Genomic DNA, 21919 nt, shown 5'->3' with positions numbered 1-21919 from the left:
AGATGAGCAGGGACCCTGGACATTTTCCTTTTGGTGTTTTTCAYAGTCAGTAGAAAGGCCTCTTTAGTGTCCTAAGTTTTCATTACTGTGACCTTAATTGCCTACCGTCTGTAAGCTGTTAGTGTCTTAACGACCGTTCCACAGGTGCATATTCATTAATTCTTTATGATTCATTGAACAAGCATGGGAAACAGTGTTAAAACCCTTCACAATGAAGATCTGTCAAGTTATTTGGATTTTTACGAATTATCTTTGAAAGACAGGGTCCTGAAAAAGGGACTTTTCTTTTTTTTGCTGAGTTTATAATATCCTGTACTATCCTACCAATACTCTCTATACTATCCTAATCTATATTATCCTAACCTATACTATCCTACCAATACTCTATATTACCCTACCAATACTCTATACTATCCTAATCTATAATATCCTATACTATCCTACCAATACTCTATATTACCCTACCAATACTCTCTYTACTATCCTAATCTATAATATCCTATACTATCCTACCAATACTCTATATTACCCTACCAATACTCTATACTATCCTAATCTATAATATCCTATACTATCATATACTACCCTATCAATACTCTTTAATACCCTATCAATTGTTTCTATACTATCCATTCCTCAAACATTTCAACCTGAATGGATTTGTGAAGGAATTCATTCATTGTTTGGTGTCCATATTAGTACATTGTTTTCATAGTTATTTCATTAATTTCTCCTTTTGGCTACATTTTTGGGCTAATAAATCTTTCACGATGTGTTCCTTTTAGTCTGCATTATGCCCCTCCCCCTTCGTTTACATAGGAGTCACAACACAACACTGACTCACATGAGAAAGATCCTAAAACAACAAGCGGGTCGTGGTCTGATTTCAATAAATGCATTTTTATTGGTGATCACCAGGCTGTTTCCCTTTTACAATTAATCTGCGGTAGGCCTAGTTGTAGTTTTGCATTTTAGATTTAAAGAGAGAGAGAGAGAGAGAGAATTTTCTACAATCGCACTGAAGATAGTAACAGAACTAAGATTAATACAGCGACAAAGACCCAAGAACTACAACATGTTTTATTWTAACAACATCTTAGGGCAAAACAGTCACGCACAGCACAGTTATAATATATGTCATCCCAGTATCAGTTAAACAATCAGCTGTTTCAAATATACCATTTTAAAAGAGCATTTCCTGTTTTCATTTTCATGTTAATAAACAATTACATTCAGGATTATAACCAAATAGTTCACATGCAGAGAGATAAGATGGGACAATGATATATGTTCAAAAGAGTTKAATCTTTTTATGATGAGAGAGTTGGGGAGAATGGAATTGAAACTGAAAGCCGRTTATTTTTCATCTGAAGCTACCTAGTTATCATTGGCTATGTTTCTTTGTTCAAGGCTTGGGAGATTTTGATCATACACTTGATTAAAATCTGCTAAAATAACAAGAAGGATCATACGCGTCATAACATATCTATTTAGATTTTGTTTTAAGGTGTATATACATAGTTGTGTACAGTACATAAATGTACATGTATCATTCATTTGACTAATTCGTTGTTTTTTTTTCTGTCTCCAATGTGTTTTTCAAGTCATWWTCAGGAAAAGTTTKAGCTGCAGTTAGTTTCTGTGTTATTGWAAGTATGTTTCTGTTTGTATAGGACACCAAGTCTTTGTGTTGTCATAAATGACAGTTTTCTCCTCTGGGACAGAACCGCAAATGAAACAACAGCCACTGTAATGTGAATAAACTGTGCTATCCGTTTTGAGTTACAATCATTGTTCTAGAAATTAAATCTGAATACAGTAGTCTGTCTCTTCCTTAGGCTTTCCTCCACTGATATATCTCTTAGATATTTGCGTACAATTCTGTTTTGTTCGTTTTTTTTTTGTCCAGCAGCATTCAGTATAGTACCAACTGTACCAATGGTATTATTTCAGGTTTAGTGCATTCTGCAAAGTCATATTTTGTATATTATTTTTTTATTTAGCATTTCACAGCCATCCGCCAAGGCCCCAGGGTGCTTGATCCTAAGGCTGGGTATTTGGAATCGAACCACCAAGATGTTCCACGACAACTTAAAACAAAACTCAGACTTGAGGACAATACACCATATCAACCCATTCGGAAAACCCATGCCATAGACAGTATACGTTAAACAGCCAATCTTGAGCCTGGTTCAGATTTCCTACTTACCTACCCTGTACTAGATATAGAGTGCCAAAAAGGGGTAGAGAGACTTAGATTGATATGATCCGTTTAGAAACCGTAGTTCGTGACGACATTGTAATATATCCAAGGCCATGTATTTATACCTTCACTAACAACCTGTCGTAGGCTTAGTGTGGCCCCTCTATCCAGGGACATGTAGTTGCGCATACACYGCGATTTGATAAACATCCTCCATCTCTATCCCCGGGGGATAGAGATGCTCTCTCACTCTGCGTAGCAGCTATTCTGACCTTCCTATTAATCAACATGACAAGCATTTCAACGCATTCGCAGTGCATACTAACTCTAAAGCTAACAAAATTGAGTATCTCAATAATACTGAAAGAAACCATTCAGCCGGAGCCGCGAGTCCGGCTAGCTCTGCCGCGTTGCTAGTCAGAGAGTGGGCCGGGCTAGGAACAGACCTGGGGGAAGCTGTCCTGCAGCCTATTATAGCAGCGTACATTTGAGTAAGTTGAGAGGAAAAAAAACGACAAAGATGGCACTGTTCTCAGGCTAGTGCAAGATGGCTACAGACTGTGGCTTTATGGGTTTAGCCTAAGAGGAGACTCCGTTAGGTTCTGGATCCGATAGAGGGAGAGAATGTTCCTCTTGCAGGTCGATGTAAAGGATGTCCGTGCGTCTGCAGACTATGAGTCATAGACAGTGTCTCCAGCAATATCTGTCTGCCCCTCCCAGTCCACTCTCTCTGGCCTCAAGCCAGGAGCCCCAAACACACAACACAGCAGCTCTAAACAGAAACACGTTAACATTTAAGAATCACTAAGCAAAAAAGAATGCTGAAAATCAGACGCTTATTATAAAACACATTTTTAGCCAGTCTTTTCAAAAATACAATCTAAGAAATGTAAACAAAAGAGACAATCATAATTGTTAGTCCTACATGTAACTGAAATATTGAAAAACGATTCAAATCAATTTAAAAAATCTAATACTGARAATTTATACATCAATTCATTTAACTAATACAACTACAAAAAAACGACCAGAAAAGTACAATAAAACATAAAACAAACAAAAAAGTTACTCTATAATCTCTATGGAATTTAACGCAAATCTGAATCACGTTTTGTAATGAGCTCCAATGAGCAGTGCGACAAAGTAAGAAGCTCCACCTCTGATTACCCACCGCAAACGGTAACTTTGAAGACACACTTCGTTGTCCCTGTCTCTCTCTGTGTGTGTGTGTCACTCAAGCACGTACTACAACGCAAAACGTCATTCTACTTGTAAGACCCGTGGTACACGTGCCACATCTCTCTCCACTACAATCAACAACATCACATTCATGTTCGTTTSATAAATATGATCTTAGGGTTGAAAAGTTGATTTTTATTAGATAAATATCTACCTTGCGTTATTGTTGGAACGTCTTCACATACAGTATGGAGCGTTTGCTCTAGCCACCTGTTCTAAAATCAAAGGCTACCATAGTTCACATTATGGTAAAGAACGCTGAATAAAAATAACGTGTGCTTCTCTCACTAGAACCACAGCCCCACTCCGAAGCTCCTCTTCTCCCCTTTGAAAAGTGCATTRTTGCTCTTTGACCACATTATTGTCTGATACATTTTCTGGGCGGCACTTTAAGATAGGGGACAAATGCTAACCAGCAATAAACTGATAAGAAACTGAATATAAAATGTGCTCGCTAAGCTGGCTACCGCACCTAGCTGCTCGCTAAGCTCACCTACCAACTGTGTGTATACAGTATACAGCATCCATCCACATGGATCAGACTAGATGCAGTATTCCTGGACAACAACTATGGATTTGTTTGATATTCTAAAGTGTTCCCCTCTCCACCATTTCTTGTGTTATCCCCGGATCCAGGTTCCCCTCTCTACAGTTTCTTGTGTTATCCCTGGATCCAGGTTCCCCTCTCTACAGTTTCTTGTGTTATCCCAGGATCCAGGTTCCCTTCTCTACAGTTTCTTGTGTTATCCCTGGATCCAGGTTCCCCTCTCTACAGTTTCTTGTGTTATCCCAGGATCCAGGTTCCCCTCTCCACAATGCCTACTATAAAAGTAACCCTTCTCTCTTGACCAATACCTCAACCAGAAGGCGCATGAGAGCGATTGTCTACCACCGCAGTCATGTTTTTTTTTGTTGCACAAGAACACTCACACAACCTCCACACAACCCTGTCTTAGTGGGACGGAGTAGACTCTATTGCTGCATTCGCCATGGAAAATCAATGCAGTTTCCATCAATTCATTAAATAGTTTCATACAGACAGTATAATTTAACTGAAAACGGGAGAAAACATCAAARGTAATACATTCATCTCGGTTGCCTCTGTCCCGACCAATCAGCTGCATTCATTTAAACATCCTTCTCTAATGGGTRATAACACAATCTCTCCATGTATCAACATACCAACATACCAACATAGACCGTGATAATGGCTTCAGATCACAGGAGGACGGGCTCGTGGTAACGACTGGAGCGGAGTGGAATGGTATCAAATACATCAAACACATGGTTTCCATGGTTTCCATGGTGTTTGATGCCATTCCATTCACTCTGTTCCGACCATTATTATGAGCCGTCCCTCCCCTCAGCAGCCTCCACTGCTTCATATATTGATAAAGAACCATTACATCCAGCAGAAATATAGCTAATACAAGAGAACCATCTCTTTGCCCGGTGCCTACAGTGTAACGTTCCTTTTAGCAAACACACAGCCAAACGGTAAGGTATTGGAACATGTTTATAGGCTACTCGAGGGAGGAGTCTGAGCTAAATGCAAGAATCATGCTTCAGCTACCGAGGAAAAATAATTCATAAAAGCTAGCTAGTTATTTTAACTGAAAMTAGCACTTTCAGGCCCCTCCTAAAGCTTCACGACAAGCTATGTGGTAATAGTCCTCTGTAACACTAGTTGACGTAGTTAAGAGTACTGACAAAGTCAAACGGTACAGCATCTAGAGCTGCATCTTACGTAATATCTCCTAACAGGAGTAATGTCTTATATATCGAAAACAAAGCCTCAATTTAGGATACTTACTAAGCTACTACCATTATACAACATTGTGCGTAGTCTAGCGAGATCAAGTAACTGTTCATCTCGTAACGGTTTTGGACTTATTTTGGAGAGTGTTAACAACTGGCCGTGTCCGAATATCCATACTTGCATCCTAAATAGTAGGCCGTTTGAGTATGTGAAATTTCGAGTATTCATGAAATGCCCAGATGTCATACTTATTTAGGCTGTTCGTCTGGTAGAATTTACTACACACTATTGAGGAAGTGAATCGTTTTTTCACACCCGCGCTCGTTCGACACCAGCTGATAATCAGATGTGCTTTACAAAAAAGGAACAAATGACATGGGAACAAGTGCGATAACACGTTTGATGATGCCTCCTCATTATGGACGAGTAGTATGTTGATATTTGTTGCTTGCTGCATACGTTTTTTTTACTAAGTACATTGTAGTATGTAGTACAATTAGTACGCAGTATACAGTTTAGGTAAGTAGTAGGCAAGCCAGATTTCGGACACAGCCACTGTCTTACCTCAAGACTGTTTTGGCACTTCCTTTGGATAAGCAATTTATACATTTTATTTTCATTTTGTATTTCTCTGTTGAGTTTAAGACAATAAGTAAGAGTGTTTAAGTTTCACATGTTGAATGTGACTTAACTGTGAACAATCTTAATGGAGCATTAGGCACTAGATGCCCCAACAACGCTAGACAAATCGATACATTGTTAAGATAGCACTTTTAMTTGGAAAGTGTTGTCCATTTAGATGTGGATTTGAGGTGCAGTACAGTGATTTGAAAGCTGAACTAGCTATTGAGAATTATCCTCATCACGGATGATGTGCGTGATCACAATATGTGCACGTTGGAGAGGTTATATGTGAAGAAAAAAAACGATATTGTTTAAGACCGAATCTAATAAAAAGGTGTTTTTATCGTGCAAGTATGTTGTTTAAATGGAAAGCATAATTGAAACAAATATACATCACACCTTTGTACAGCTACCATGTACCCTGTACTTTAGCTATGTTTCTGCCTGACATACTGTAGCTGGCTGTTGTCAGATAACATTGACCAGTTGGAAGCCAGTGCACATGCCGAAGACGGCAGCAAATGCAATGGAATCTTACATATGGGATGATAAAGAGTAGCACGGATGAGGGGAGGATGAAATAGCAACGGGTACAGAACTTAGAACTCAATCTTGCAGGCAGGGAAGGACTCGTCCTGCATGACCACTGTGCTGCTACTGGCCAAGACCATAATGTTCAGGTCCTGCTGTTTCTCGTGCGTCTGCTGGTACCAGTCCCGCGTCACCTCCGTGTCATGAGTAGGGATCAGAGTCACCTAGGTTAGAGATGGAGGACATGTAWCAAGTCAAATTCACCAATACATTGATCAAACAATTAGCCGAACCGGCAAAATTAGGCAGCATAACGTCATAAAACATTTTTTTCCCCCCTCGTCAATAATATGTCATAAGAAGATTATAGCGAACCAGGAAAATTATTTTGAAGACGTCTGGTCAAATTACAACCAGATTAAGACGTGTTTTTTGTCGGATGCTAAATTAATGTTTTTCAAAATGTCATATTACAGCACAACCAGTAAACAACTGAACTATGATGTCACAAAATATGTCATACTGATGTTATAGCAACCAGTTTTGCCAACCGGGAATATTGAACAACATTGACAATTACACTACTGTTCAAAAGCTTGGGGTCACTTAGAAATATCCTTGTTTTTTAAATATATATATATATTTTTCCCCCCATCAAAATAACATCAAATTGATCAGAAARACAGTGTAGACATTGTTAATGTTGTAAATGACTATTGTAGCTGGAAACTGATGATTTTTTAATGGATTATCTACATAGGTGTACAGAGGCCCATTATCAGCAACCATCACTCCTGTGTTCCAATGGCACGTTGTGTTAGCTATTCCAAGTTGATCATTTTAAAAGGCTAATTGATCATTAGAGAACCCTTTTGCAYTTATYTTAGCACAGCTGAAAACTGTTGTCCTGATTTAAAGAAGCAATAAAACTGGCCTTCTTTAGACWYGTTGAGTATCTGGAGCGTCAGCATTTGTGGGTTCGATTACTGGCTCAAAATGGCCAGAAACAAAGACCTTCTTCTGAAACTCGTCAGTCTATTCTTGTTCTGAGAAATGAAGGCTATTCCATGTGACAAATTGCCAAGAAACTGAAGATCTCGTACGTTGTCTACTACTCCCTTCACAGAACAGCACAAACTGGTTCTAACCAGAATAGAAAGAGGAGTGGGAGGCCCCGGTGCACAACTGAGAAAAAGGACAAGTACATTAGAGTCTAGTTTGAGAAACAGACGCCTCACAAGTCCTCAACTGGCAGCTTCATTAAATAGCACCCGCAAAACACCACTCTCGACTTCAACAGTGAAGAGGCGACTCTGGGATGCTGGCCTTCTAGGCAGAGTTGCAAATAAAAAGCCACATCTCAGACTGGCCAATAAAAATAAAAGATTAAGATGGGCAAAAAAACACAGGACACTGGACAGAGGAAGATTGGGAAAAAAGTGTTATGGACAGACAAATCTAAGTTTGAGGTGTTCGGATCACAAATAAGAACATTCGTGAGACGCAGAAAGAATGAAAAGATGCTGGAGGAGTGCTTGACGCCATCTGTCAATCATGGTGGAGGCAATGTGATGGTCTGGGGGTCCTTTGGTGGTGGTAAAGTGGGAGATTTGTACAGGGTAAAAGGGATCTTGAAGAAGGAAGGCTATCACTCCATTTTGCAACGCCATACCCTGTGGCCAGCACAGTCACCGGATCTCAACCCTATTGAGCTGTTGTGGGAGCAGCTTGACCGTTTGGTACGTAAGAAGTTCCCATCAAGCCAATCCAASWTGTGGGAGGTGKTTCAGGAAGCATGGGGTGAAATCTCTTCAGATTACCTCAACAAATTGACAACTAGAATGCCAAAGGTCTYSAAGGCTGTWATTMCTGCAAATGGAGGATTCTTTGACGAAAGCAAAGTTTGAAGGACACAATTATTATTTCGATTAAAAATCATTATTTATAACTTTGTCAACATCTTGACTATATTTCCTATTCATTTTGTAATTCATTTAATGTATGTTTTCCATGGAAAACAAGGACATTTCTAAGTGACCCCAAACTTTTGAACGGTAGTGTACATTGTAACATTCACAATCTAAACGCTCAAATAATGATGTCAGTCTCAGTGGCTGTAAACAATGACATACATTGTCTAAAGCATTGTCAAGCATCTGTTTACACTACCAAGTCCATTTTACAAGTGATTCAGATCAGTGATTCTGAATATATCCCTCTGGATCCTGAGATTAGCAGTGGTGCAGAATGTCTCCACAGCGAGAAAACACAGGCTAAATGGAAATGTGGAGAAAAGTCAAAACAAATTTAGGAAAAACGTAGAAAACTGAATGTGYAAAAAAAAAAAAAAGTRWAACAGAATGTACTAACAATGTGGAGAAAAGTCCAAACAAAATTAACTAACAATGTGGAGAAATGTCAAACATTTACTTAACAGCAGAGCCTGCATGTATGCAGACAGAGAGAGACCAAGGGAACGAAATAGAGCAGGCACCTGTAGATTGGAGCCCCATGTGGCCTTGCCCTCCAAAAGGGCATCCAGGACACCACGACTGGGCTCTCCACCGGCCGGGTCGTTGCCGCTCACCACGTAGTACGCAGCACGCACCCGCTTGAAGAACTCCTGGTCCACGTTCTTGGCACTGCAGTGGTTGGGCACGTAGGCCAGGTCCACATAGATTGGAGGCCCAGGGGGGACGGCTGAACTAGATTTCTGGGAGTTGGTACCTGGAGGAGGAGGGACCATATTGTAAAATTGGAGAAGTCTCTACTGACTTTAGAATGTCTAATGACTTTAGAATGACTAATGACTTTAGAATGTCTAATGCCTTTAGAATGACTAATGACTTTAGACTTTAGAATGTCTAATGCCTTTAGAATGACTAATGACTTTTCCCCTGTTTGAATGGGGGGGATTCAAACTTCTATGTCTATGTAAATCAGGAGTAAATTAGAATGGGGAAGTGTGTGTCATCAAGCCTTTTGGGGATGATTTTTGAAATTTAAAGGGGAATGGAAASACTAGGATTTAGAACACCAGCTAACTGTAACTGATTTACTTCCTAAKGTGTTTCCTTTCCCCTTTAAGGTTATAACGTATTGCATTGTTATCATCTTTGATGTTTTTCAAGTTTCCTCTACTACTGAATATGGAGTCATATCATCCTTCTTTATTTTTTACCCAAATTGCTCTTGACGCCGTTCACCAGGCCTTTCCCTGGAGCGTGTAGGTCACCCTTGGATCCCAGGCCCTCGGACTTCTGCGTCAGCCTGGAGCTCCTTTCCGTGTCCCTCCTTCTCAYAGASGCCGATCGAGGCGAGGAGTCCTTGGAGGTCTGCTTCACAGGGGTGGTGGACCTCTTCCCCTTCCGGGCTGGGGACGCAGACTTAGGCTTGCCCAGGCCCTTCCGTAGGCTCTTGGTGGTCTTGTGATCCTTCTTGAGAAGTTTCTCAGTGCTGCTTTGGTCATTAGGGAGGGTCTCTGGGTCCACCATGCACACGTCAGGGTGTGGCGGATGTGGGAGGGGGTCCTTCATAGGGGCAGGTAGGGGGTCGTGGGCCTTCGCAGCTGATCTGGGCGAGGGGGGTTGATGGCCCCCTCCGGTGGCGGAGGCTGATAGTTTATCCACCGGCAGGTGTTCTGCATCTTCGTCCGAGTCCAGGTTTCCCTCTGCTGTAATTGACGGGCACTCCTCGGTCTCTGGAGGTACGTCTGAGTCAGACTGCGACGCTAACGAGTCGCTCACTGATGTGGGAGGCGTCTCCTCTCCAGCTAGCACCACRCCYAGTCCAGTTGCCATGCCACCAGGAGGCATGGAAACTGGTTGCGACCCCTCCCCTGCTCCAGTAGCTCCACATTGAGTGAGATGTCGCTTCTGCTTGTGAGACCTCCTCTTGACCGAGTGTTGTTCGCGGTCGTCTTCATCCCCCTCAAGAGAGTGGTCGCTCCCTTTGTCCTCTTCGCCGTCATCGCTGGAGAGGGCGTGTGGACTGGGGTTGATGAAGGATGGGGAGATTTCTCCTTTGCGGTGTTTGTATTCACATGAGGAGTAGCTAGGGGGGGACGAGGAGGTAGCCTCCATATGCAGGTCAGTGGGACGACTGGATTCTCCATCTGTTTTGGCAGATGCCTTTGTATGYTGGGCATGTTCTGCTGTGGACAGAGGGGTGGGCTGGCCTGGAGCTACGCATTCTTCTTGACCATATTCTTCCTCTGCTTCTTCTGCTTCTTCCGTTTTGTACGCTTCCTCCTCCTCCTCTTCCCTGTCGTCTTCATATCCTGGAGGGGCGCTTGGGCATGCGCCCGGCCCTTGTAGGAATTCCCAGTCAGATAAGCTACTCTTTCTCCTTTCGGACATCTTCTCTTCCTGTTTCTCTGCTTTTTTATCCTCTACTTTCTCTTTCTCTCCCTCTTTCCTCTCCTTCTCTTTTTCACTCTCCTCATCAGTCTGATCTTTCTTCTCCTCCTCCTTCCCGTCTTTCTCCAATTGCTTTTCCTCTACCTTTTCCTTCTCTCCAGCCATCTCTTTCTTCTCATCCATATCTTTCTTCTCATCCATCTCTTTCTTCTTATCCTTTTGCTCTGGCATTTCCTTGTCCTCCTTTAGGGTCTCCACTTTGCTCTCCTTCTTCTCCTCCTCTTTTATTACCATCTTATCTTTCTCTTTCTTTGTCTCTTTTTCTTCTTCCTCCATTTTCTGATCAGATTTAAGCAGATCAGATTTAGGTAGATCTGACATTGTGGCACAAGAGGCTTTGCTTGCTCCACTGAAGACTTCTTGGGCACTTGTGCTAACCTCAGTAGGCCCATTGGAAGAGGCTTCAGTTGACTCCTGTGGTTTTGTCACCACATCAGATTGGGTCACTGTTGTGGTTGTACTGGAGACGATGGTGACCATGTGTGTCTCAGTCATGGACAGCATGCCTTCTTTTGGCTCTGTCACTGAAGATTTCTGGCATTCAATGCGGCATGGAAGAGTACTGTCCTCCATTTCATAAGTGTAGGACTCTTTGCTGCCCAGTGAGCTCTGMGATTCTCTGTCGGGAGAGTCAGCTCTTTGCAATGGGGAAACATCAAAGAGAGCCCTCGAAGTGGATATGGTTTCAGCAGGTTTGGACAGCTGGGAACTTAATGGTTCTGAAGCCCCAGCAGACATGGTTTTGGTTTCAACAATGCCCTCAAGTTTATGAAAGGTATCAGAGGTCTGACCCTTGTCCATTTTAGGGCTTGACGATGTGTCTTGTTGAATAGTGTCTTTGGCTGGAGTAGGTAAGACTGGAGAGACTTGTGTCAGACTGAATGTAGTTGTAGTTGTTGAGGTAAGCTTTTCAGAGGCTTCTAGGTACTCCTCTTTTAGTATTACCCCTGAGGTTGAGAGGATTGAGTGCTTGACTGAGGAGTCTTCATCTTTGAATGAAGAATACTCCACGGAAGCAACCTCAGAATCTGTCCTGTAGGGGGCACTAGACACTGTGACGGGAGTCTGTACCTCCTCTCGAAACTGGTGGCTGGTTGATAGAGAAGCTGAGGCAGATGGGAGGTAAGATGAAGGAGCTTCCTCTGGTTTTCGACTAGCGGTATCTGGGCTTCTCTGCCTCTCAGCTTCAATGTCTCCCTGACTGTAATGTTTATCTTCACTGGACTTGGTGGGCAGAGATAGGTCAGGACTGTCAAACCTCTCCTCCTTTAACCCCAGCTGGCTGTCCTCGGAATACTCTGAGGATTCAGAAGGATATCCTCCAGAACCTGTTTGTTGCATCGCAGTGGAACTGCCAGACTGGAGTGGCGAAGCACCAACTACATTCTTCAAAAGGGAATCTGRAGTATCTACCAGTGGAGGGCTGCTTGTGGTCATTGAATGGGTAGGTTCCTCCTTTTTGAGGAGGCTGGGTTCGGGTGAGATGGCCTTCTTGTCCTCTTCTTCTGTAACAAGAAGTTTATAAGGTGTGGTATCATCCGATGTAGTTTTACAGATTTCTTTTTCAGACTGCTCTCTCGCACCCTTCTCCACATCTAGATCACTGGCTTCTTCTTCTTCTTCCTCCGCATCTTCACCGTCCTCATCTTCATCAACATCTTCATCATCATCATCATCGTCATCATCATAATCCTCTCCTACCACCAGTAGCCTCTTATATACACTGTCCGAAGTGTCTTCTCTTTCAGAATAGCCCATTGTAGATTTACTGGTGATAGAGCTGCCAATTTGAGTGTTCTCAGATGCAAGAACATTATCGTCTATGAGATGTCCTGAATATGCGGCCAGGGGGGCAGCAGTAGCCTGATTTTCCTTTTCCTTAGGCAAAACTTGATGAGGTAACATGTCTTTCTCCGCTGGTGAGTAGCGACCAGAGGGAGAGTCTCCTCGCTCACTATCAGATGAATCCAACTTGTCTTTCACTGGCTCATCTTTTTCCTTCTCTGTTGTCTGCTTCTCAGGGACGTCTTCAAAAGGCATGGCAGTAGCTGAGGCTTGGGCACCAAGGTTGGATTGGCCCCATGACAGAGAGGCTGTTTCCTTTCTGCCTGACTGGACTGGCAGATACTCCTCTATACTAGGAGATGCTCCAGTCTTGTCCGTCTCTCCTGTAGATGTTTGAGGGGCCGACCAGGCATCGTCCTTCATTTCATCTTTCTCAACTTTTTCAGGTTTATCTTCTTTGAGATTGAAAGGTAATGAGCATGGCTCTGCTGGGGTGSTTTTGTTGTCTTGAGTCTCTGAATATGCAAAGCTGTTTTCCACGTGTGGTGTAGCATGTCCCTCCTTCCTATCACTCTCTTCTTCTTGACCTTTCTCTTTGTCATTGTGTTCAGGGAAGGCACTTGAGCTACAACTGGGGCTTCTCTCGCTCTCTGTGAAACGTGGGGGAGTGTAATCAACGCTGCTGAATGACAGCGGTTCCTCTTTTTCCTCGTCCTCTGAGTCGAATGCAGCTGCACCAGCGTCTGCCTGCCTAGTTCTCCTATTATCATCAATGCCAATATGTGCCGACCGATCAAACTCTCTAGAAACCGCACGGTCTTCTTTATTGTCTGATGCCTGSTCTTTCGAAATGGGCTTTTCATAGGGTTCATACTTAGAAAAGCCCTGATTTTCTTCTTGCAAGCTCACACTGATCGCCTCCTTCTCTGTTCTCATTGTGTCAAAACCTTCCACTTTTTCAGAGGCGCTGTCTGCTTTTGTAGCATCGATGTGGCCCACTTCCTCCGGAAACTTCGCAGAATCTTTATCCAAGAGAAAATATGAACAAGGTTGTGTGTGTCCCGGGGAAGCAACTTCCCGCTCTGTTTCTAATTCCCTCTCAGCTTCCTTGCCTGGTTTCTCCTCTCCTTCTTGAGAAACATGCTTCGTCTTTTCATCCGTATTAGATGCTTCTTTGCTTGTTGTCATAGAAGGCAGCAGTGTTTCATGCTGGGTGGATTCCTCCACACCTGCCTGGCTATCGGTGCTCGAGAGAGTGGAACTTACAGCCTGGCTGTCAACGCTTGATAGTGTTGAACCTACTGCCTGGCTGTCAGAGCTTGATAGTGTTGAACTTATAGCCTGGCTGTCAACGCTTGATAGTGTTGAATTATAGTCTGGCTGTCAGAGCTTGATAGTGTTGAACTATAGCCTGGCTGTCAACGCTTGATGTGTTGAACTTATAGCCTGGCTGTCAGAGCTTGATAGTGTTGAACTTATAGCCTGGCTGTCGAGCTTTGATAGTGTTGAACTTATAGCCTGGCTGTCAACGCTTGATAGTGTTGAACCTATAGCCTGGCTGTCAACGCTTGATAGTGTTGAACTTATAGCCTGGCTGTCAGAGCTTGAATGTGTTGAACTTATAGCCTGGCTGTCAGAGCTTGATAGTGTATGAACCTATAGCTGGTTGTCAATGCTTTGATAGTGTTGAACTTATAGCTGGCTGTCAGCTTGATAGTGTTGAATTTAGCCTGGCTGTCAGAGCTTGATAGTGTTGAACTTATAGCCTGGCTGTCAGAGCTTGATAGTGTTGAACTTACAGCCTGGTTGTCWGAMCTTGATWGTGTTGAACTTATAGCCTGGCTATCGGTGCGTGATAGTGTTGAACTTATAGCCTGGCTGTCTGTAGTGATGGAGTCTGAGACTGGTTCTTCTTTGGTGGTAGAGATAGCAGAGACTGGTTCTTCTTTGGTGGTAGAGCTAGCAGAGACTGTATCCTCTTTCAAGGTAGGGAAACCAATGGTGGGCTCTTGGCTGAGATGGGGTCCTGATGTGGTCTCAGTTGTCCTGGTGTCCTTTTCTAGTTCAGGGGAGAGTCTATGTTGTCCTTCTTTATGCTGCTCTTTGATGTCTTTCTCAGGAGAGGCCTCCCGTTTCGGTAATGAAGACGCAGGCCCAGTGGTCTGTTCAGAGTGGCGGTCCTTCGTTTGGTCACTAAGCACATTCTCTGATGGCTGAGTTGAGAGCAGATGTTGAGACATGATGRCGTGCTCTGATTGTCTAGGTTCCACTGATAAAGGTCTTGAGCCTGCACCAGCCATGCAAATGGATTCATCTTCCTCTTCCTCCTCCTCATCTCCGTCTGAGTACTGAACCTGAAATGTAGACTCGAGCTTTATCGCAGACGTCACCTCTAGTTTCTCTACCGTTCTTGTCTGTGTGGTGGTGTGTTCTTCCTCCTCGTTAGCAGGTTCAATCTCATGAGAATCATATTTTTCTGTCTCTTCCTTGCTCTTCTCGTCTTTGACTTTGTCAGCTGTTTCATTTTCTTTTGCTCTCTCCTCMRCTTTGATGGGTTCAGGTTCATAACMTTRATCTCTATCTTTCTCATCTTTCACGTCTTTGAAATCACTAGTATCTTCTTTCTCTTGCTCCTTTTCCATCTTCCGTTCTTTACTGACATCAGCCACATGAGTATCATCTTTCTCCTTCTTCATTTTCTCTTCCTGACTGACTTCAATCTCAAAAAAAGTATCCTTCTCTTTATTCTTCCCCTGGGTGTATTCAGCCATGCATGTATCACCCTTCTCTTTCTCTCTGMGCTCTTCTTTCGTCGGTTCACTGTCAAGGGTATCTCGCTCTTTTTCTATTTTATCTTCTCTTATCGGTTCAGTGTCAAAAGTATCCTTTTCTTTCGWCTCATCTTTCATGGGTTCAGCCACAAAGGTATCTTTGTCTTGTACTATTTGTTGTGTTGTGGTGGAGTCTGAGGCTGGCTCCACTTTAGAGGTAGAGATACAAGAGCTGAGCTCATCTTTAGAAGTTAATATAGTCTCTATTTCTTTCTGGTTCTCTTCTTTCATAGGTTCACACTTATCCTTGATGAGCTCGGCCCACAAGTATCTTTATCTTCTTGATGGTTTCAGCTTCAGTAGTACCAACCTTTTCTGTTTCTTTCTTCTGTACCTTGATGGGTTTCAGTGTCAAGAATGACATATTTTTCTTTCCATCGTAATCTTCCTTGATGGTTCAACTCATGAATATCACATTTTTCCTTCACTTTCAAATCTGTATCTTCCTTGATGGTTTCAGTGTCAAGAATGACATATTTTCCCTTCACTTTCGAATCTGTATCTTCCTTGATGGTTCAGCTTCAGTAGTAGCAACTTTTTCTGTTCTTTCGTATCTTCCTTGATGGTTCATCTTCATGAATATCACCTTTTTCCTTCACTTTCAAATCTTCATCGTCCTTGACGAATTCAGCATCATGAATGTCCTCTTTTCCCTTCACTTTCAATCTTTATCTTCCTTGATGGTTCAGTTCAAGAATACATATTTTTCTTTCACTCCATCGTAATCTGTCCATGATGGTTCAACATCATGATATCACATTTTCCTTCACTTTCAATCTTTATCTTCCTTGATGGGTTCAACTTCATGAATATCACATTTTCCTCACTTTCAATCTGTATCTTCCTTGATGGGTTCAGCATCATGAATGTCCTCTTTTCCCTTCACTTTCGAATCTTTATCTTCCTTGATGGGTTCAGCTCAGTAGTACCAACTTTTCTGTTTCTTTCGTATCTTCCTTGATGGGTTCATCTTCATGAATATCACCTTTTTCCTTCACTTTCAAATCTTCATCGTCCATTGATGTTTCAGCTTCAGTAGTAGCAAACCTTTTCTGTTTCTTTCTTCTGTCCTTGATGTTTCAGCTTCAGTGTACCAACTTTTTCTGTTCTTTTCGTATCTTCCTTGGTGGTTTCAGCCTCATGTGTGTCATGCTTTTCTGTCTCTTTCATGTCCTGTTTTATGGGTTTTACATCAGAAGTATCATCATCATCATCCTCACCGTCGTCATCATCTAAGAAGCTACTCTCCTTCTCCTTTGGGAATTTAGCCTTACTGCACACTTTGGATTCTTTCTCTTGATGGTCATCATCGTCTTCCTCATCACTGTGTCCGAGTATAGCCTTGCCACTAGAAATGTCTCCCCGTAAAGATTCCTTTACTAACACGGAAACTTCGTCTTTCCTTGTGACTGACTCAGAGGGAAGAGGAGTTGTCTCCTGTTTCGGTTGGATCTCATCTTTGGAAGCGGAGAGACCATCTTTTTCTTCCACTTTTGTAACCGGCAAGTCTTTTTCAAATGATTTCTCCCCAGATGGTGGTGCATCTGACTCATGTTGACTTTCTTTCTGGATGTCAGCATCTAGTTTTCCATTATTACCTTCTTGATCTTTCTTCGCATCCTCATCGTCTGTTTTGGTGGCTGAATCATGAACGTCCTCCTGTGTTTGATGCTCCAGTCCTGGGAAGCTCTTGGTCTTTTCTTCCACAGGCGACTGATGAAGAGGAGAGTGAGTTGGAGAGTGGGTTGCACTGGGAGGTCCAGACTGTGTGGGAGAGGCCATTTTCACAGTGCTATCGTCTGGACTGAAGCACCGCTCTTCACCTTCTGAAGTAACTGAGTCTGACCTAAATGGCTTTGAGAAAGAGGGTGGAGGTGAAATAGGTTTTGAAGGCACTGCCGTTGAGATGTCTTCTTTGGACTTAAAGAGCTGTACCTCCTCATCAACTGGTGGGTGATRCAGCTTCAAATCCTGAACCGGTTTGGAGACGTGAGACTCAGAGGCAGGCAGCTTTTCCACATCCCTTTCTCTATCCTGGAACGCTTGAGGAGAGGCAAAACGCTCCTGTAGTTTTTCACGTGAAATGTCAACGTTAGGAGTTTGGTCTTCTTCTTCTTCTTCCTCTTCATCGTGAGCCTTGATGACCTTATCCTCAGTCTTCACATCAGAGACAACAGGAAGGCACTCCTCAGATGGAGGTGACTTTAAGCACTTGTCGTCCTCCAAGGAGGATGTTGGTGAGATGGTCCCAGCKGAGTGGAAGTGTTCTTTCCCATGTGTGGCCTCGGTTGGAATTGCCAGGGGAACGCTGTTAACAGTATCGTTAACCAGTGAGCTTTTGCCCGTTTCCTCAGTCTGAGGTGTAGTGACGGGAGTAACCAATTGGTCCTCTGCAATAGAGGTAGGAAAGGAGGACAATTTATCATACTCCGTGATGGATGTGGCTGAGGAAACAAGTTCTTCCTCAGCCAAGGGAGCAGACATGATGTTAGTGAATACCGACACTTGTTCCTGTCCACTAATGAAACCTTTGGCTGTTATAGCTGCGGCTTGCATCTCCTTCATCCCGTGGATGGTGTCAAAGGAGCCTGTCTGATCTGGGACAGAGATGTCATATGTACCCACTTCGTATTGGAGGTGTGGTATCCTGTCTTCCGCCTCCTCGTGAATCTCCTCATCCGAGATGGTCTGTTCAGTTTCGGAGTAGCCCGGAATGGTTTCGTCTTGAATGAAGGAGATGGGCTCGGCAGCAGCGGCTCCTTGCAGTGTTGATACTATGTCGGCTGTAGCGCCTCCAACATTTGAGATGTAGCCTTCCTCATCTTCCTCATCCTCKTCTTTGGCTCCAGCAGTCTGTTCGGCTGCTTTGCTTTCCCAGTTCTTGGCCGATGTTTCTTTCTCTCCCGCTTCAGGTTTGTCTTTGACCTCTTCATCAGCTATCACGTCTAAGTCTTCTACCTCTTCCAGCTCGGCCTTTTCAACAACATCTTCATCTTCCTCTTCCTCCTCCTGGGATGAAGGCCTTCTGCTTTCCTCTTTAGCCATAGCTGTGGGCTTTTCAGCTTTCTCCATTTCCTCCACCTCATGTTTCCTGTCTAGTCTGTTATCTTCTCCTTCCTCTTCCTCCTCCCCTATCCCCATATCTTCCTCTTCCTCCATCCCTTCCTCTACCGTTTTCCTCTCTGCTATCAGGCCTTCTTTTTCCTCCACCTCATCGTCCTCAATGGCAGCTCCCTCATCCTCATAGATATCCACATCCTGTGCTTGAAAGTCTTCTTTATGCTCTTGTGCTACTTTGTCCTCTTTTCTTTGAGATTCAGTCTCAAATTCCATTGCTGTGGCTGCTCCCTTCTCAGGAGACTTTGTGCCCGTTGGAGTTTGAGAGACAGTTTCCTGTTCTTTCTCCTCCTCCTGGGTAGGGGATTCGGTCACGCTTTCTTCTGCTGGTGTCTCCACTGCACTCTCTGGTGGCTTGGTAAGATCCTCTGGAGTGGCGGAAGCAGACATGCCCTCAACAGCCCCATTCTGTAATGGCTCAGGCTGAATGGTATCTGCTGCTAGTTCCTCAGATTTGGGTTCAGCAGGCTCTGCCTTGGCCGTTTTGACTTTGCTTTTGTCGGTTTTGGGTTTACTTGACGCTTTTGCCCTGTGCAGGGTCTTTCTGACCTCTGGTGTGAGGGGTTTTAGGTCAGGTTTAGTTATCTTTCTCAACTCTGGTTTGGACGTGTCCTTTTTCTTGTCAACTTTGGGGTCTTTTTTTTTGTCTTCTTTTTTAGCTGRGTCATCTTTCTTGACTTTTTTGATRTCTTTCTTTTCCTTGTCTTTTTTCTCATCCATCTTGGATGCCCTTTCCTTTGAGTGTTTTTTCAAGGATTTCTCCTTCAATAGTTTTTTATTTTCTGGTCCATCAGTCTTGGATTTTAGTATTTTTGTGGGTTTTTCATTCTCTTTCAGTTTCCTCTCTTCCTTCACAGAGTCACTCTTTGCCTCTGTGGTCGCCGAAACCTCATCGTCTGCTTCTTTCTTTGGGGCTTTGGTAGTCTTGGGAGATGATTTGAGACTCTCTTTGCTGTCTGTCCTTTGCTTCAGCTTTGTCTGTTTTACAACAGCGGGTGGAGCTCCTGAGGCAATGTCTTTTTGTGTGGCTACCGGGTATCGCAAGAAGTCAAGGTGCTTTAATTTCTCCAGCCCCTCCAGGATTTTGTTTTGCGGTGCGTTTCCAGGGAACAGCACTCTGACAATCTTTTCTGCGGGATTGGCAGGAAGCCAGACGACTAATGCTGTAACTGACGTCAGGTAAGGTACMGATATTTCTCCCTCTTTTCCATTGGGGAGCACAATGCCAGTTTTGGCCTTGCTGTTACCCGCCCACTTTTGCATGAGAAACTGCATCTCTTTACTGTCCTTGACGGGGTTCAGAACATACATGTCTAACTTGCCCACTCCCATCTTATGGAAAAGAGTTAAAGGCTCAATAGGGTTACTGACCAGTCTACAGAGAGGCTCCGGCTTGATTCCCAGTTTGTTGAGGTACTGCAACGTGAGTGAGGCCTCCTCGATGCTACGCTTGACCTTTAGGTTTGATTCTGGCATACGTAGCTTCTCGGGTACATTGAAGAAGATCACACCAAGCTCTGGAGAGATCAGGTTCTTCATCCAATCACTGTAGCTAGCAGAGCCTTGTGACTGTTCCTCTTCCTGCTCTGCTATTTTCCTCTGAAGGAGCCCGTTGATGCCTGGCAGATTGTCTGCACCGATGTGAGTGAGTAAAATCGAGTCGATGCGGTCCAAGTGTCTGACCAACTTCCAGAAGCATGATTTCCTTTCAGAGCCTCCATCCACTAGGATGTTGAAGCCGTTGACCGCAAACAGMGCCGAGTCGCCCCTCCCCCCAGGGAAGACATAGCAGCAGGGCCTGGACAGTTTCAGGAAGCCTCCAGATGTGGGCGGCTCCAGGAGGTCAAAGGGCGAAGGCACGTCCACCGTCTCGGAGATGTACTCCGTGAACTCTGTGACTCCCTCCATCTTGGGGAGCACAGGCTCGGGGTTCAGTCTGTACTCAAGGAACTCCCGTAAGTGCTGCTGCTGACCCAGGGAGCTCCAACCCACCTCCGATCGGCAGGACACAGTGAGTGTGGCCCGCTGCTCGGGGGCCGCTTCGCCCAGCAAATCACTGACCTACAGGAGAATGACAGACAGAGACAAGCCCCAAGGTCAGAGGTCAGTGCTGATGTATAAAAATTGCTCAATGACWTTGRTGTTTTGATTTTCATACACAATTRCAGTTCATGGGAGTAATATTTAASATWKATTTTTCATTAGTAATCTAATCTTCATTAAAAGAAAACATAAGCTTTTCAGTACTACAGACTAGAGTCAACAATGCCAGAAAAGGCTGTTCTGAACAGGAATTGACTGTTCTGAACAGTAATAGCTTACCCCAGGATCAGCAAAGACTTGTGAGAAGCTCTGATAGGTGAAAACCCCACTTTGGAGAAGCAGATCACCGTGGTCTGAGTTCTGCCCACTCAGGACCAAGAGCTTATGTCCTGCTGAGTCTGTGACAAGAGACTGGATCTGGGCCAGAGAGCAAGACAGAGGATAATTATAGGACACAGCACAGGGTAAAGATATATATTTATATTGGTTAGGGCCAGTGGTTCCCAACTCCGGTCCTCCAGTATCCCCAACAGCACACAATGTTATTGTKGCCCCAGACAAACTCTACCTGATTCAACTCATTCAGGGCTTGACGATTAGTTGACAGTTGAATCCGGTGTGCTTGTCAGGGGCTACAACAACAAAACATGTGTGCTGCTGGGGGTKCTCAAGGACTGGAGTTTGGAAACYCTTGGTMAAGCTCTGAATTTAATCAAATGTTTTTCAATTTCGTTAAGCCGTTATGGTATGCCACTTAAATCACAGTGAGAGAAAATGGTTTTCTTTCAGGATGTTTTAATTTTTTAAATGTATGAGATTCTAAATCATCATGACAATTAATGTAAAAACAAAATGCATGTAATGATTGATAGGTCTAAATATAGCACAAGACTAGATTTTCCTAAATGTATTTTAAAATCTTGAAAACGCACCTCTAAAGCAACCGTATCCTCGGATGGGTTGACTAACACCACAGTCTCTAGGACATCACTTTTGTGGTGGAGAGTCCGTTGTCCTACAGGGGCGAGAACATCGAACAACATGAGGAGAGAGGACGTGTTTTGTCAATATCGTTCATGTACTTGCTTTAAAAAGGGTTCCTTTCAAATCCTTCTAGACATAAGCAACATTGGCACAGGTCAACAACTTAAGAGGCTACTGAGAATCTTGGCAGAGTCTGAGCAGTCTGCCCCAAAGACATCCTGCTGGAGAGTATCCAGTCTTTGAGTCTGGGAGATTTAGTACTGCATGGTGCCTGTACAGTATGTGGGCCAGACGCTTATAGAGACAGTGCGTCAAGGCAAGAACAAAAGTTGGAAAAGGAAATAGGTCACCAAATGTCTACTGGCTGTGGCTTGAAATCAGAGCT

General features: G+C 43.6%; 1 protein-coding gene across 1 annotated transcript; it reads right to left on the bottom strand.

The window, feature by feature from the left end:
* Positions 1 to 881: 881 nt before the first annotated feature.
* Positions 882 to 21560, bottom strand: LOC111971810 (microtubule-associated protein 1A-like). Its single transcript, XM_070446320.1, has 7 exons — positions 21483 to 21560; positions 20830 to 20967; positions 16475 to 20568; positions 14359 to 15661; positions 9538 to 13939; positions 8851 to 9083; positions 882 to 6580 (listed from the first exon to the last, which is right to left on the bottom strand). Exons 3-7 carry the CDS (start codon positions 20413 to 20415, stop codon positions 6425 to 6427), a joined length of 10035 nt encoding a protein of 3344 aa, XP_070302421.1. The 5' UTR covers positions 20416 to 20568; positions 20830 to 20967; positions 21483 to 21560; the 3' UTR covers positions 882 to 6424.
* Positions 21561 to 21919: the final 359 nt, after the last annotated feature.

This window comes from Salvelinus sp. IW2-2015, linkage group LG13 (genome assembly GCF_002910315.2).
Source record: "Salvelinus sp. IW2-2015 linkage group LG13, ASM291031v2, whole genome shotgun sequence".
Taxonomy (NCBI): Eukaryota; Metazoa; Chordata; class Actinopteri; order Salmoniformes; family Salmonidae; genus Salvelinus; species Salvelinus sp. IW2-2015.
The sequence above is the reverse complement of the archived record's forward strand: the minus strand, read 5'-3'. Positions and strand labels throughout refer to the sequence as shown.